The sequence below is a fragment of the Nomascus leucogenys genome, unplaced genomic scaffold (assembly GCF_006542625.1).
Source record: "Nomascus leucogenys isolate Asia unplaced genomic scaffold, Asia_NLE_v1 000856F_79385_qpd_obj, whole genome shotgun sequence".
Taxonomy (NCBI): Eukaryota; Metazoa; Chordata; class Mammalia; order Primates; family Hylobatidae; genus Nomascus; species Nomascus leucogenys.
The window spans coordinates 62,296-77,781 of record NW_022097873.1 but is presented as its reverse complement, the minus strand read 5'-3'; the positions used below and the strand labels follow the sequence as shown (position 1 = coordinate 77,781).

Here is a 15,486-nt window from a genome sequence, read left to right as displayed (position 1 = left end):
TATTTCTCACTATATTGCTTCCATTAACATACTGATGGTAGCAGCTTGGTTTCTGTCAAAAGGCACATAGTATTAATAGATTGGATTATTGTTAAAAAATATTTACTTTCCCCTTCTGCTTGCTGTCACAGTAGTCTACTTGCTGCCCCTTTGATTTGCTTTGGTCTCGTGGTGGCTGTATAACTTGACTTTGGGCTCCACCATATGACTTGCTTTGACTAATAGAAACTTAAGCTTGTGCACCTGGGCTCACCCTCGGCTCACCCTCTACCATTGCCAGGAGAAAAGCTTCCCTCAGGTAGCCACTCCCTTTTAGCTTGGGCTCCAGCCCAACTCACAGAGAGAAGCCAGTCCCAGCTGGACCTGCAGCCTCAGGCAAAGACCAGAGGAGTCCAGCCTATGGTTAACCTGCAGATCCATGAGCACAGGAAAAAATGGTTATGACCCTATGCCACCGAATCTGAGGTGGTTTGTTCCACAATATTATGTGGTTCTGATTGATACAACAGAAATAATGCAAGTGCATCTGTATCTTATAACATTTTAAAATGAATACGTGTGTTCTAAAGAAATAAATTTTCTAAGTACAAAAATAAACTTTTCAATAATTATTTCTGAAAATAATAAACAGCATACATTAGGTCTATTTTTTTTTTTTTTTAGAGAGAGTCTCATTCTTGTTGCCCAGGATGGAGTGCAATGGCACAATCTTGGCTCACTGCAACCTCCACCTCCTGGGTTCACGCCTGGCTAATTTTTGTATTTTTAGTAGAGACAGGGTTTCAACACGTTGGTCAGGCTGGTCTTGAACTCTGACCTCAGGTGATCTGCCCGCCTCAGCCTCTCAAAGTGCTGGGATTACAGGCACAAGCCACAGTGCCCGGGCCATTAGATCTGTGTTTAAAAACAAATCTGAAAAGTCATTCTTGGCTGGTAGACAGAATAGTTGCTCTAGATGCATCATTTTAAATTTCCTGTATAGATATTTTGGGCTGACTACCTGAAACCATGGTGACAGGATCCAGATAATTTGGGTAGATGGAATATGCATCCTCCCAAGAAAAAAGTCATTGATTCACAATTTGTTGAATGTTTGTCCCTTAAAAAGAGTTGTTTTGTTTCAAACTAACCTACCTAAAGAATCTAAAATATCCTTTATATCTGTAATTAGACAATCCAATTTATAATTCTGTCGATGAATGGGAGCATCTGTTTCTCCATAACCTCTCAAATCCAGTGCTACAACTCGATATTCACTTTTAAATTCTCTCAGTTGGTAACGCCAAGAATACCTGCAGGAAAAAAGGAAGCATTTAAAATATCATATTAACTAGTACAAACAGTAACATTACAGATTTTCTTTTTCTTTTCTTTTTTTTTTTTTTTTTGAGACAGAGTTTTGCTCTGTCACCCAGGCTGGAGTGCAGTGGTGCAATCACAGCTCACTGCAGCCTCAATCTCTCTGGCTCAAGTGATCCTCCTGCCTCAGTTTCCTAAAAAGCTGAGACTACAGGTGCACACCATCACACTCAGCTAATTTAAAAAATTTTTTGTAGACACGGGATCTCCCTATGTTGCCAGGGCTGGTCTCAAACTTCTGGGCTCAAGTGATCCTCACGCCTTAGCCTCCCAAAGTGCTGAGATTACAGGTGTGAGCCACTGCACCTGGCCACATTTCATATTTTCTCAGTGGAAAACTGTAAGAAATTCCTTATTTTTAGAACAGATATACAGCTGCAAATAAGCAGGAAAGAGACCTACTTGAGAAGGAAACACTGACATTCTATGAGAATTATTTTGTCTTTTTACCAGTTCCAGTGGAAGGTAACAAAGTGCCACTATTTACAGAAACTACATAGTATCAGATACTAAAATCATTGTACTTATATATGTCTTAATAAGTCCATTTTTAAAAAATTGAAACAGGGTCTCGCTATGTTGCCCAGGCTGGTCTTGAACTCCTGGCTCAAGTGATCCTTCTGCTTCAGCCTCCCAAAGTGCTAGGATTACAGGTGTGAGCTAACATGTCTGGCCAATAAGTCCATTTTTTTTTGTTTGTTTTGGGACAGAGTTTCGCTCTTATTGCCCAGGCCGGGGTGCAATGGCATGATCTTGGCTCACTGCAACCTCTGCCTCCCGGGTTCAAGCAATTCTCCTGCTTCAGCCTCCCAAGTAGCTAGGATTACAGGCATGCCCCACCACACCTGGCTAATTTTTGTATTTTTTTTCTTTTTAGTAGAGACAGGGTTTCTCCATGTTGGTCAGGCTGGTCTTGAATTCCTGACCTCAGGTGATCCGCCCACCTCAGCCTCCCAAAGTGCTGGGATTATAGGTGTGAGCCACTGCGCCTGGCCAAATAAGTCAAATTTTTAAGCTTTTCTTAAATGGTGTGTATAGCCACCAGGGAATCTGTACTATGAACAGTTAGTTATTTTACAGCCCGAATTTCTAGATAATAAATTGATTATCAAGTATAAAAAAGTGAGTGGGAAGATGAGCTTGACAGTTTTACCAAAACATCCAAATGCTTATTTGGCCCAGGAATTTTGGTGGAGTAACATAAGTAAAATGCTTCTGTATTGCAGAACCATTTGATTCTCTGATTGAAAAAATTTACTAGATGAAATTTTATATTTCTCTCACAAGTAGATTTTACTCACCTTACTCCACTGTTAAATACGGTCAAAGTTTTAGTAATAACCACAGCTTATTTATGGGTGAAAAATTCTGAAGGTTTTTTTTTAAAAGATTATCACGGAAATAATCTAATAATAAAACAACCATTTAAGATAAACCTCTGCTTGCTAAAGCAAAATTCTGTGGAGAAGATCCTGAACCATGAGTATAAGCAAGAGTGATACTAAAAACATTTAACAACCAAAATGGCACCAGCACTGACCAATTAGAATGGCCACAGTGCTGGAGCCAAGTTCTGGAGGCCATTGCTGAGCCAGGCATTCCCCCTCCGCTTGATCATGGAACTGCAGAATTAATCGAAATAGCTCCATAAGATTTTCTTCTTCAAATAAGCAAAACCATTTTAGATAACCAGCAGAAAACAAAAGACATGGATTTTTAAAAGTGACTCACTATGTTATGGGACTCAAAATATGCATTAAAAAAAAGCATCTGCGTGCACATTTGTTCATGGAAATACAGTGTAAAATTATCTGACACAAGCCAAGTGGGAGATCATTGTCTGAAAATGCTTTTGGAGTGCAGTAGGCAAGCTAACGCAACTGAATGTTAAGATTATAAACCAGTGTAAAGATTGTAATATAAGATTATAAGCCAACAGTGAGATGGGGGCTGTGATGTGAAGTGACACACAACAGTAAGATCAATGTAACAAACAGGCCAGGTGCAGTGGCTCATACCAGTAATCCCAGCACTTTGGGAGGCCAAGGTGGGCAGATCACTTAAGCTCAGGAGTCTGAGACCAGCCTAGGAAACATGGCGAAACCCTGTCTCTACAAAAAATTAAAAAATTAGGCCCGGCGCGGTGGCTCACGCCTGTAATCCCAGCACTTTGGGAGGCCAAGGCAGGCGGATCACCTGAGGTCATGAGTTCAAGACCAGCCTGACCAATATGGAGAAACCCCGTCTCTATTAAAAATACAAAATTAGCCAGCATGGCAGTGCATGCCTGTAATCCCAGCTACTTGGGAGGCTGAGGCAAGTGGCAGAGGTTGAGGTGAGCTGAGATCATCCCATTGCACTCCAGTCTGGGCAACAAGAGCAAAACTCCCTTTCAAAAAAAAAAAAAAATTTTTGCTAAGTATGGTGTTGTGTGCCTGTGGTCCCATATACTCAGGAGCCTGAGGTGGGACGATGGCTTAAGCCCAGGCAGCAGAGTTTACAGTGAGCTGTGATCGCACCACTGCACTCCAGCCTGGGTGACAGAGCCAGAACCTGCCAAAAAAAAATCCTTGTAACAAATCAACCACCTTACATCATCAGGAAGAGTGTCAGACACATATTTGGAATTATGAATGAATATAGAATTTTTGATCTATCACTAGGATTTTATGATTTGTGAAAATCTGCCAAGCATTGCCAACTAAGATGGATTGAAAATGTTAACAAAACCCAAAAACAATAAAAGAATAACAACAAAAAGAAAATGCTAATAAACATGTCTTCTGGCTGGGCGAAGTGGGCTCACGCCTGTAATTCCTACACTTTGGAAGGCCAAAGTGGGCGGATCACTTGAGGTTAGGAATTTGAGACCACCTGGCCAACGTGGGAAACCACGTCCATATTAAAATACAAACATTAGCCAGCGTGGTGAAGGACACCTGTAATGCCCAGCTACTAGGGAGGCTGAGCAGCGAGATATCGCTTGAACTCGGAGGTGGACGGTTGCAGTGAGCCGACGATCGAGTCACCGCACTCCTCCAGCCTGGGGACCAAGAGCGAAATTCCATCTCAAATAAATAAATAAATAAATAAATAATAAATAAAATAAATGTGCTTTTTTGGCTAGGTTGTAGTAATGTTGTTAATCTTGTCTGTAGATTGTAACAAATAAAGTAGCTCGTTTCCTTAAAGACACTCATCTCGTCAACACATATGATTGTATTATTTTTTCTGATTTGCCTTACATAAAATTTTTGAATTGATTTTTTATGTCTTCATAACTGAAGCCTAATTCCTTCCTCTTTATAATCATCATACCCAATCAATAAAGTTCTGTTCCATTTACCTCTTAAATATTCATTTAAAACACTCCTGTCTACACATTCTATCATTACCTTAATTCAGGCCTCCATTTAGGCAGCAGCCTATTGCTTGGTCTAAGTGTGTCCCTTTCATTCCCCTCTGCTTCTATCTTCTACAAAACCAGTGATGTAGCAAAGACACAAACTCATGTCCATTTCCTTTGCTGAAATCCTTTCTTGACTCCCTGTTACTCATAACATGAAGCTCCAGCTCATTATTCTAGCAGAAAAATATCTGAAAGATTTGACTATTGCCCAATCTTCCAGCCAGATTACTTTACACTCATTTGCTTTATAACAAAAAGAGCTAACATCTATACCATTCTTACTACAATGCCCAGGCCCAATTCTAAGTGCTTCTTGTATGGGTAATATTGATCTTCAAAACAATACTATAATACGTAGGTATCTATTATTATCTTCACTTAACAGATGAGAAATGGAAGGAAAGCAAGGTTAATTGAAGTACAAAGGTCACAGAGTCAGGAAACAGCAGAGCCAGGATTCCAGCCCAGGGAGTCTGGCCCCGTAGTCCATGTTATACTGCCTCTGCAGCACTCAGGTTGAAATAGGTGAACAAATAGAGATATGGTTTTTGCTTTTATGACTTTCTTCATATGGTTTCCTTTGTCTGAAATACCATCACTCCCCTCATTCCCCTATTACCCCATATCCCTGACTCTCACCACCCTCAATTAACTCCTTATCACATTGGGCATATTCCTTCCTCTCTAGGAGACTTCCCAGCTCTCTCCATTACAGCTGGGGTGCGTGGGCCCCTTCCACGCTTTCGCCACTTGTATGTGCACTCTTCAGGGCTGCGGGGCATACCTCGCTTTTGATACCTGGCTCTTCCACGCGATCGTTTCCTGGGTAGTCTGTGAGAATATCTAGCCCCTGTAGGTGCTTAATAAAGATATGTCAAATAAGTGAAACAACAAACGAATAAAAACACTGAATAATGATAGTGCGTAGAAGTACCAGTTGTGCAGGTAGGACTTTTGTTCCAGTTCAAACCTTGAGACAATGACAACTAATGGTCCCAAATTCCTATTGGGGAATTTGTATTCAATTTCTGTTGAACTGCACATTGTTTCAATACCTTAAGGATCCATGTCTTCATTTAGGATTTAATTACAGATTTCAAGGTAGAAATTTGACTTTATATAATCCTGGCAACATTTTACATTTAGAATTGGATTAGAGATTATGCAAACATGATGCTTCCATGTCATATTAGAAATAATTTAAATTGCCTTAAAAATAAATCCAGCTACTGCTTTTTAACAATGAGTGAAGCCAAACAATATCCTAACAATTCTAAGAAATAGGGCAACTGCATATTTTTAATAAATTACTAAGGAAAAATTTTTAACTGGTCAACTTCCTGAAGTTCATAAATAAAACACATTTGATGTACACAATTAGTCCTAAACTGAAAAAAGAAGTCACCCAGTATTAGACTGATGGACATATTCATTTACATGAATTAAAGCGAAAACAATCTCCTTGATACAGGAATGAAACACATTACAAAGCAGTAACCCTAGAAAGATTATAAATAAGCAAAACTATTTTCATCCACATTGCCTTTCTTCTGGTAGCTTTAGGTAATAGCAGAGGACACTCAGGAAAAATAACCGATCTCTTTCCCCGTGATTGCTCTTTACCTAGGAGGGCTCCTGGTTTTACCAGCTTACACTTTCAGATGTAGATTATCCTCCTCCTCTTTACCACAGAGAAATGCCACAGTTGTCAGCTTTCTGTGCTCAGCTGTGTGATGAAGGCCCCTCACTAGCCTTAGCACTTGAGTGATGACGCATGTATTCCCATACAGCTGGAGACGAAGACGACTCAAAGAAATTTGCCCGCCTCAGCTCAAAATATTTTTAAAGGAGATGCAAATTGAAGTGGAGAGAGAGAGTGGGAGAAAGATCATCCTTTGACAAACAGCCTTACTTGGGGTTAATTCAGTCAAAGGTCCTGTAGATGTGTATCTTGTTTAGTATTTCCTTTAGATTTTAAGAAGACCCAGGATTTTATTGTTGCTGTGTAACAGCTAATTGTATACATGAAATATCACCATTTCTCAACAGCTATTCTCAGGCAAACGATGATAAATGCAGATAATATGTTACATTTGCATGGTGCTTTTCTGTTTACAAAGCACTTGCACACACATATCAATTCATGTTTTTTTTTGTTTTCACTGTATCAATATTTATTACCTACTTAATCTACAATCAAGCATACACTTTCATGTGTATTTAGGCAAAACTTAATTGCTAGAGGAATAACATTTACATTTGTAATGTAAATTGAAATTGGTTTGAAATGCCACGCATGAAGTTTTTTTGGCCTTTAAAATGAAAAAAATAAAAAAGAGTTTTGTCTAAACTTAAACCCTAGACTTTTGTCCTAAATTCTAAGACCTTTTTTTTTTCCTATTGTTTGTTTCACTAGCCACCTCAATGAGATTGACTAGACCTCATAATGGGTAACGGTGGCAATTTGATTGATTGAAAGGAAAGACAGAGTGAGCATCAACAGAGATCTTGGTTTAGAGTATGACTCCAGAGATACCTGATTACCAACAATCTCCATGTAGTATTTTCAGATGCTCCCTAAACAACCAGGTAGCTTTCAGATTAATGATCAGCAAAGTTCAATGAATTCAATATGATCTATCTGAGTAGCTGAGCTATCTGCGTTAGTAGTTGTTGCTGTTTTAAATTCTACCAATGTTCTTGCTGGAGTAACAAATGACAGATTTAGTGAATAGAAGGGACTCATGCCTATCTATGATCTTCACATTATTTCTTAATCTATGGCTTTTCAGAGTGAAAATATCTCTAGGAGCTTCCCAAAAACTAAACTATTCCTCACAATGACCAAATCCCTTTTGGATATATCCAAGACTTGACTTTGCGGGGGCAAATGGCAATGATGTCCAGGGACCAGTGCTGGACCCTCCTAGGCTGTTTCATCCCCTGAAGATTCTAGGACAAGCATCACCAGCCATTTCTATTTTGCAAAAGGCTCTCATGAGGAGTAAATAATGAGACATGACTGAAAAACATGCACAAAATCTCTTAGAATATGACAGAGAGAATCTACTGTCCTGTATGAAAGTAGTTGTAGGTTCGTTTTTATCTTTGTGTATATTGTTCTGCATGTAAAAAGGTGAAGTTCCAGAGGAATAAGGATGGCCAAGTACTGGGGTTGGTGTGAGGTAGAGAAAAAAATAGCTTACAAATGTTTTCTTTCTAAAAAGTTAAGTATCATCTCCCCGATGCATGAATTTTATTTAGGATGATGATTTAAAATGTTAAATTAAGGTATTTTTTATTGTTGGCTTGATTTTTTAATACCATCTTGAATGTTTGTATAAGGTGTGACATTTGAAAGGTAAAAATCCATGCATGTTATCAGATCAGGATTACTATAACTCCTATAGAATGAGAACAAGCTGCAGAGGTCAGGCCCTGACTTTCAAAAACAAGGGACACCTGACTTTCTGGCACTGCCAGCTTCAGAAGGGTAGCTATGGGGCTTAAATGAGATGGTATATATAAGACACTTACAAAAGTACCTGGCTCAGGAGGGGAACAACACACACTGGAGCCTGTGGGGGGTGGGGAGAGGGAAAGCATCAAGGATAAATAGCTAACGAATGCTGGACTTAATACCTAGGTGACGGGTTGATACGTGCAGCAAACCACCATGGCACACGTTTACCACGTAACAAACCTGCATGTCCTGCACATGTATTCCAGAACTTAAAAATAAAAAAGAGAGTGCCTGGCTCATAGTAAATGCTCAGAAATGTTAACTATCATCACCAGAGTTAGGAAATTATTATTTGACACATGGATCTCCACACCGAATGAATGGGGAATGAAGGAAGAAAATGAACACTTACTGAGTATTCACTGGGGCCACGTGAAAGATTTTTTACATTTTGACTGTCTTCATCCTCACCCAACTCTGCAACATCATTGTAGATGACTGTTGAGGGTTCTGCAGCAAACTAGATGGCTGAGCCAGAATGTACTGCCCATGCTATGTTAGGCAGATTTGATCAATGTTTCAGAGTAACATTTTATTGTGAACTATTATGCCATGCACTCCATAAGGTGAGACCATATGCACATGCTCAAATTGCACTGGGCAGCTAATCTACCACCTCATTAAGCTGTCTCCAAATGAAAGAACAGATCAAAGCATAACATGAAATGACTTATGCTTATTTATGCACATAAATCCAGAAGGGGGAAAAAAATCTTCACGCAGGGGAAAATCTTCTAAGGAAGACTTCTCACTCTGGAAAAATTATTAGGTATAGGTGTCTTTGCCATCCTCCACTCTTTTCTTTCTATGCCTAATACCTCCTAGTACACTAACATCCTCAATACATTTATTCATAAAGTCCCTTTCACTCACAAAGTATTAACTAAAGTGGGTCGGGGTGCAGTGGCTCACACCTGTAATCCCAACATTTTGAGAGGCTGAAGTGGGCAGATCACTTGAGGTCAGGAGTTCGAGACCAGCCTGGCCTGTTTAACATGGTAAAACTTTGTCTCTACTAAAACTTCAAAAATTAGCTGGGTGTGGTGTGCACTTGTAATCCCAGCTACTCAGGAGGCTGAGGCAGGAGAATCACTTGAAACCAGGAGACGGAGGTTGCAATGAGCTGAGATTGCACCACTGCACTCTAGCCTGGGCAACAGAGCAAGACTGTCTAAAAAAAAAAAAAGAAGTGTCTTAAGGTAGTAATCCTTTCAGCGCTAGATGCATTTTAAATCAGGTGACATAAAATCTTTAAGACTCTAAAGGAGGTAAGAAATCTGTAATGCTGGAATTCTAGGAATTATAAGATAGTAAGGGAGAATTTGGGGACAGGAGATTGTCCTAGACCTTTCAAAATATACCAGATATTCCACCTTTGAGTCAACTAAGGGAACTGGGCTTTTAAAAACATCAATTTCTTGACCTATTTAGTTTATGAACTATTTCTTATAACCCTGTGCTATCAAAAACTGGTTTATTTATTTTTTTTTTTTTGAGACGGAGTCTCGCTCTGTCGCCCAGGCTGGAGTGCAGTGGCGCAATCTCGGCTCACTGCAAGCTCCGCCTCCTGGGTTCATGCCATTCTCCTGCCTCAGCCTCTCCGAGTAGCTGGGACTACAGGCGCCCGCCACCACGCCCGGCTAATTTTTTGTATTTTTAGTAGAGACGGGGTTTCACCGTGGTCTCGATCTCCTGACCTCGTGATCTGCCCGCCTCGGCCTCCCAAAGTGCTGGGATTACAAGCGTGAGCCACCGCACCCGGCCAAAAACTGGTTTTCTTTTACTGCCATGATATGTACCACCTTTTTTTTTTTTTTTTTTTTTTGAGACAGAATCTCCCTCCGTTGCCCAGGCTGGAGTGCAGTGGCATGAGCTCGGCTCACTGCAAGCTCCGCCTCCCAGGTTCACACCATTCTCCTGCCTCAGCCTCCTGAGTAGCTGGGACTACAGGCACCTGCCACCAAACCCAGCTAATTTTTTTTTTATTTTTGTATTTTTAGTAGAGATGGGGTTTCACTGTGTTAGCCAGGATGGTTTCAATCTCCTGACCTCGTGATCCGCCCGCCTCGGCCTCCTGATATGTACCACCTCTTTTAAAGATGTTCATTAAAAAAAAAAAAAAAAAAAAAAAAGTTTAAACATGTGTTGCTTTCATCTGTACTTATTTGGCCCAGTGGGGTCAATAGAGAATAGAACCCTTCCCCTATAGGTAACTGCTATGGTCTGAATATGTTCTCCCAAAATTCATATGATGAAGTTTTATTTGCCTCCAGAAGACACATCAACAAGGCACCATCTTGGACACACACAGACATGGATGTCACCGGACTCTGAACCTGCTGGTGCCTTGATCTTGGACTTCCCAGTCTCCAGAACGGTGAGAAATAAATTTCTGTTCTTTATAAATTACCCAGTCTCAGGTATTTTGTTAGCAACAAAAATGAACGAAGATAGTAACTAATAATTACATATTTGGGCCTCTAGATTTTCTTCCTAATGTGAAATATTTAGGTACTTAAATTATCCTGCATTCATATAAGCCTATCGCTCTGTGCATAGGAAATAGTTCATTTTCAGTTTCTGTAAGTGGTCTACTCTCTGCCTTCTCCTCACCCCAGCCTCACCAAAATCTTCCTGATAACAATCACTCCATGTCTTTGGTTTGTTTAAAATCTCCTTTCCCTACCCAGTGTTGTATTTTGTCTACAGTAGATACTCTATACAAACTGTTTTGTTACTATTTCAGAAATTTGAAACATTAAAAGATACTTCTTTTAATCCTCAAAAAATATATAAATTTAAATTGGTAGCAGGTAGGTCTTTTTAGGAGGAAAAAGACCTGTGATTCAGGAACATTTAGGAATATTAACTCTGGGCACATGATCAAAAAGTAGGGTCTGTTAAAAGTCATTACAAGAGGCTTGGTGTGGTGGCTTACATCTGTAATCCCAGCAGTTTAGGAGGCCAAGGTGGGAGGATTGCTTGATCTCAGGCTTTCAAGACCAGCCTGGGCAACATAGCAAGATCCCATCTCCAAAAAAAAAAAAAAGCTAGGTGTGGCAGTAGATGCCTGTAGTCCCAGCTACTTGGTAGGCTGAGGTGGGAAGACTGCTTAAATCCAGCAGGTCGAAGCTGCAGTGAGCTGTGATCATGCCACTGTGCCCCAGCCTGGGTGACAGAGTAAGACCCTGTCTCAAAAATTGCCATTGTAACAGTATTAAGAGGTGGGACCTTTAAGAGGTGATTAGGTCATGCAGGCTCTGCCCTCATGGATGGAAATAATGTCACCATGAAAGTGCAATTTCAGCCCCCTTCTGCCTCTTTGCCCTTTCTCCTCTGCCATGTGATGTTGCAGCAAGAAGGCCCTTGTCAGATGTTGGCACCTTGATCCTGAACTTCCCAGCCTCTAGGACTCTGAGAAAATACATTTATGTTCATTTTAAGTTACCCAGACTGTGATATTCTGTTACAGCAGCACAAAATGAACTGAGAAAATCAGCCAAGTTTTAATGTAACAATAAATGTTAGTTGGTAAGTTTACCAGAATTCTGGAAATCCATGAAGCAGCAGCATAAGTGGTTTGCCTCTTTCTCCAGCAGCAACATAGTGAAATCTTAATCCTGAATCCTGAAAGTAGAGGGCACGGAATTTTAGTGATGTTTGTGTTGATTGACAAAGAAATATATTTAGCATTTCCATTTCATTAAAAAAAAAATTGCCTTATTTTAAAAAATTTGTGTATTTACAATATCTTCATGACACTCAGTTGCCTTACTTTTAACATCAGGAAATAAATTTACTTTTATTAATTTTCAAAAAGAAAAGCAAACCACATGACTTATTAATAGGGTAAATTGACAGATTCACTTTGTCAACATTCCCTTGACAGTATCTTCTCTTCTTGTTCTAGTACAGTCAATTTATATATTATGAGCTTCTGAAGCAATGTCACAATTTGTAACTTTCATCTTACCATTTGTAACTTTCATCTTACTGATGTGTCACATTTCATCTCCCTCAAATGCTGCAGGATATGTAAATAATTCTAATCTGAATTTATATTTCTGCCATGTTTACATCCTAGTCATCTACTTTTCTCAGCTTGCCCGTCAAGAGCTGTGCAATCAGTTATATAATTCACACCTCCTTCTCTTATTTTTAGGTCTCTCCTTCCCACATTATTATTTTGAGTGTTGCATGTTCTGTTCCCCTTGCTGCCTGCTCATCTCATGTCAGTGTGCGTTTCTAATAACAGAATGCCCTGAGTGCTCAAGACTTCACTCTGCATGTGGGAGACAAGAAAACCCAAGGAAAATTAAAAAAACATGGGAATGAGACAGGAATTCAAGCAAATACTAAGCAAGCTGAATGGAGGAAAGTAGAGGGAACAGCAGGAAAATAAAAAACTCTGAAAGCAAGCAAGCTAGGAAACAAAAAGAACCAAAAGCTGAACACAGACATTGGGTTTTTATATCAGGCAACTCAAGCAACTGAGTTTTCAGATGTGAAAGAATCATTTTGCAGTTTCAGAAGATGAGGCCCAAAGATGGTAACATGAGTCATAAAATGGTTGAGAGCAGGCCTGTGACCAGAATCTCCATCTTGTCCTAACTCCCAGGACAATGTTCTTTCCACTCCGTTCTCTGTCTCTGGGGAAGCTCTTTAGGCGGCCAGAGCGAGGGGAAAAGCGTTTTATGGAATTCCAGATGATTCTTATACTACTTTTACTCCTCAGGTTGAACAGAGATAACAAATCCGACTTTACCCTCAGCTGCACGATGGCTTCCTAGAGGTTCAATAACTTCTTTTATTGGTGGTGAGTCTTGGAGGATTAAATGTTATGGGCACTGGATTGGATTTAATTAACAGATACTTTATTGCACTGACTATGCATCAGGCATTGTTCTAAGTTTTTCGTGTTTGTTTTATAAATATTAACCTATTTAATTCTCATGTCGACCCCAGGCAAGAAAGAAGTTCTCTTGCCCTTCTGAACTGCAGCTGGGGGGCAATTTAGCTCCTATCAGGACATAAGGACTTGGTGACATAAACATCACCTCTTATGAGGCTGGGTTTGACAGGCCTGTGAGTCAGACTGCAGGGTGTATCACGGGAACTATTTCCCTTCACCACCTGGAGCCTCAGGAAACAGAATATTTGTGGGCTGTGAGGAAGCTTAAACAATTAGAGTCTGCAGGCACGGCTGGATTTACCTTCCATTCCTTTCTTTGGTCCCTGACTTCATAAGTCTGCATTCCTCCCCACAAACACACACAATTTACTTATTGTTTCATGCTACCTAAGTCGTCTGTGATCATAATGAACTCATGACTCCCCAAGACTTACTGTTTACTCTTATTATATCTAAAATTGGGCAAGAACAGCCTCCTGAGACTCTACAGCTGATCTGAGCTCTAAAGGGCAAAAGGGTGACAGGAGACAGCTTCCCCTTGCAGTAGGAAAAAGAGCAGGTTTATTCTGGGTTGTCGTGGCGCCGGGGGGCAGTAATATAAGAGGACCCTGATTACAGAAGTTCTACATTCAGAAACCAATCAAGGTGCCTGCAAAGACCGAGTGCTGTTTATCTGTATCTCTCTCTCTCCCTCTCTCTTTCTCTCTCTCTCTCTCTCACACACACACACACACACACACACACACACACACACACACACGAGACACACAGGGACCCGACCCCTCCTCCCCTCCTGCCAGGACACTAGGGGACGCTGAGCCGGCGTCTCGGAAGGAGCAGCCCGGAGCCCCCCACCCTCACGGCGGTCACGCTCCCTCCCGCTCCCGCCAGGCCCGCGCCGCCCTTCACCTTGATCCGCACGTAGCAGTGGGTGCCCAAGGAGGGGTCGCTCAGGCACGCGGGAGGGTGCTCCCGGGCTGGCCGCCGGAAGGTCTGCGCCGGCCCCTTCCCGAGGCTCCACAAAAGTTTGAGCAGGTGGATGGCGGCGCAGAGCCCGCAGTAGCAGTAGACCAGGGACCAGAAGAGCAGGGACCGGAGCGTGAGCATCAGGCGGGGTAGGCAATCCCGCAGCCTCGCCATCCGGAGGCGGCGGCGGGGCCCACTGCCCTTCCTCAGGAGCCGGTGAGCGAGCGCCGCGGCGCTCCAGGCCAGCCCGCCGTCGCCGCTCGACGCGCGCCTCCCCCGGCCCGGAGCGGCCGGCGTTCCGTGTCACCGCGGCGGCTCCGCACACGCGCCGCACCCAGCCCGGAGCGCGCAGGGGAGAGCCGGGCCTGCGGGGTGCAGCGGGCCAGGCCGGGGTGCAGAGCTTGGCTGTCTTCCGCGGAGAGCGAGATCCCGTTTCAAAATCGCAAAACTGTGGGGGAGGATGAAGGCGAGACTTTCCCAAACCATCCTGGGCACCAAAGAAGGAAGCGCCACTCGTTCTTCTTTGTTGTTCTCAATGTATCAAGCAAAACTATTTCTAAGCCCACATATTCGTGTGTCATAGTTCAGGGACACAGGTCAGCCACAAACTTCCATGCTATTACACCCAAAGAGATTCTTTATAGTGCAAAATCACTCTGCACTCTGAAAGATACCAGCCTTCCTCTTCTCAAAATCTTTCGTGGAATCATAATTTATGTAGAAATCCGCCTATGCCTTGCCTGGTTCAGCCACAGCAAACTTACAGAGAGCTGCAACCCCAGGGATACAACGAATGCTCCAACAACGTGACGCTGCAGAAGCCTGGCCAGAAGGCCACACACCTGAGAGTTCGTCGAAGGGCTGGAAGCCGTGAGAGTGACAGTCCTCGGTAGGTATCTCAGCCTCAGCACCGACGTGGCCACTCTTGTCCTGACCTCTTCTATCGTCCAGTTCACTGTTAGAATTTCATTAAGCCTTTTCCCGATCACCGGGTCAGGTGTTAAGTGTTCATTTTTATGAGAAACTGTCAAACTGGTTTCCAAAGTGGCTGTACAATTTTGAATTTACTTCAGCATGTGTGAGTTATACAATTGACCTTTGAACAATGCTGGGGGTTAGGGTTGCTGACCCCTTTCACATCTGAAAATCCATGTATAACTTTTGAGTCCCCCCAAACTTAAGTACTAATAGCCTACTACTGACCAAAACAATTAACATATATGTTTATGTATTACATACTGTATCTTTATAATAAAGAAAAATGTTAAAATCATAAGAGAAAATACATTTACTATTAATTAAGTGGAAGTGGATTAT

The 15,486-nt window shown here is 41.7% G+C and overlaps 1 protein-coding gene across 1 annotated transcript; it reads right to left on the bottom strand.

Annotated features, from left to right (window-relative positions):
• Positions 1–1,134: 1,134 nt before the first annotated feature.
• On the bottom strand, positions 1,135–14,343 carry LOC115834385 (epoxide hydrolase 4-like; the record flags this gene model as incomplete). Its single annotated transcript, XM_030809136.1, has 3 exons — positions 14,113–14,343; positions 11,833–11,918; positions 1,135–1,292 (listed from the first exon to the last, which is right to left on the bottom strand). Coding segments are annotated over exons 1-3 (475 nt in total), but the record flags the coding sequence as incomplete, so codon positions are not given.
• Between the last annotated feature and the right edge of the window lie 1,143 nt (positions 14,344–15,486).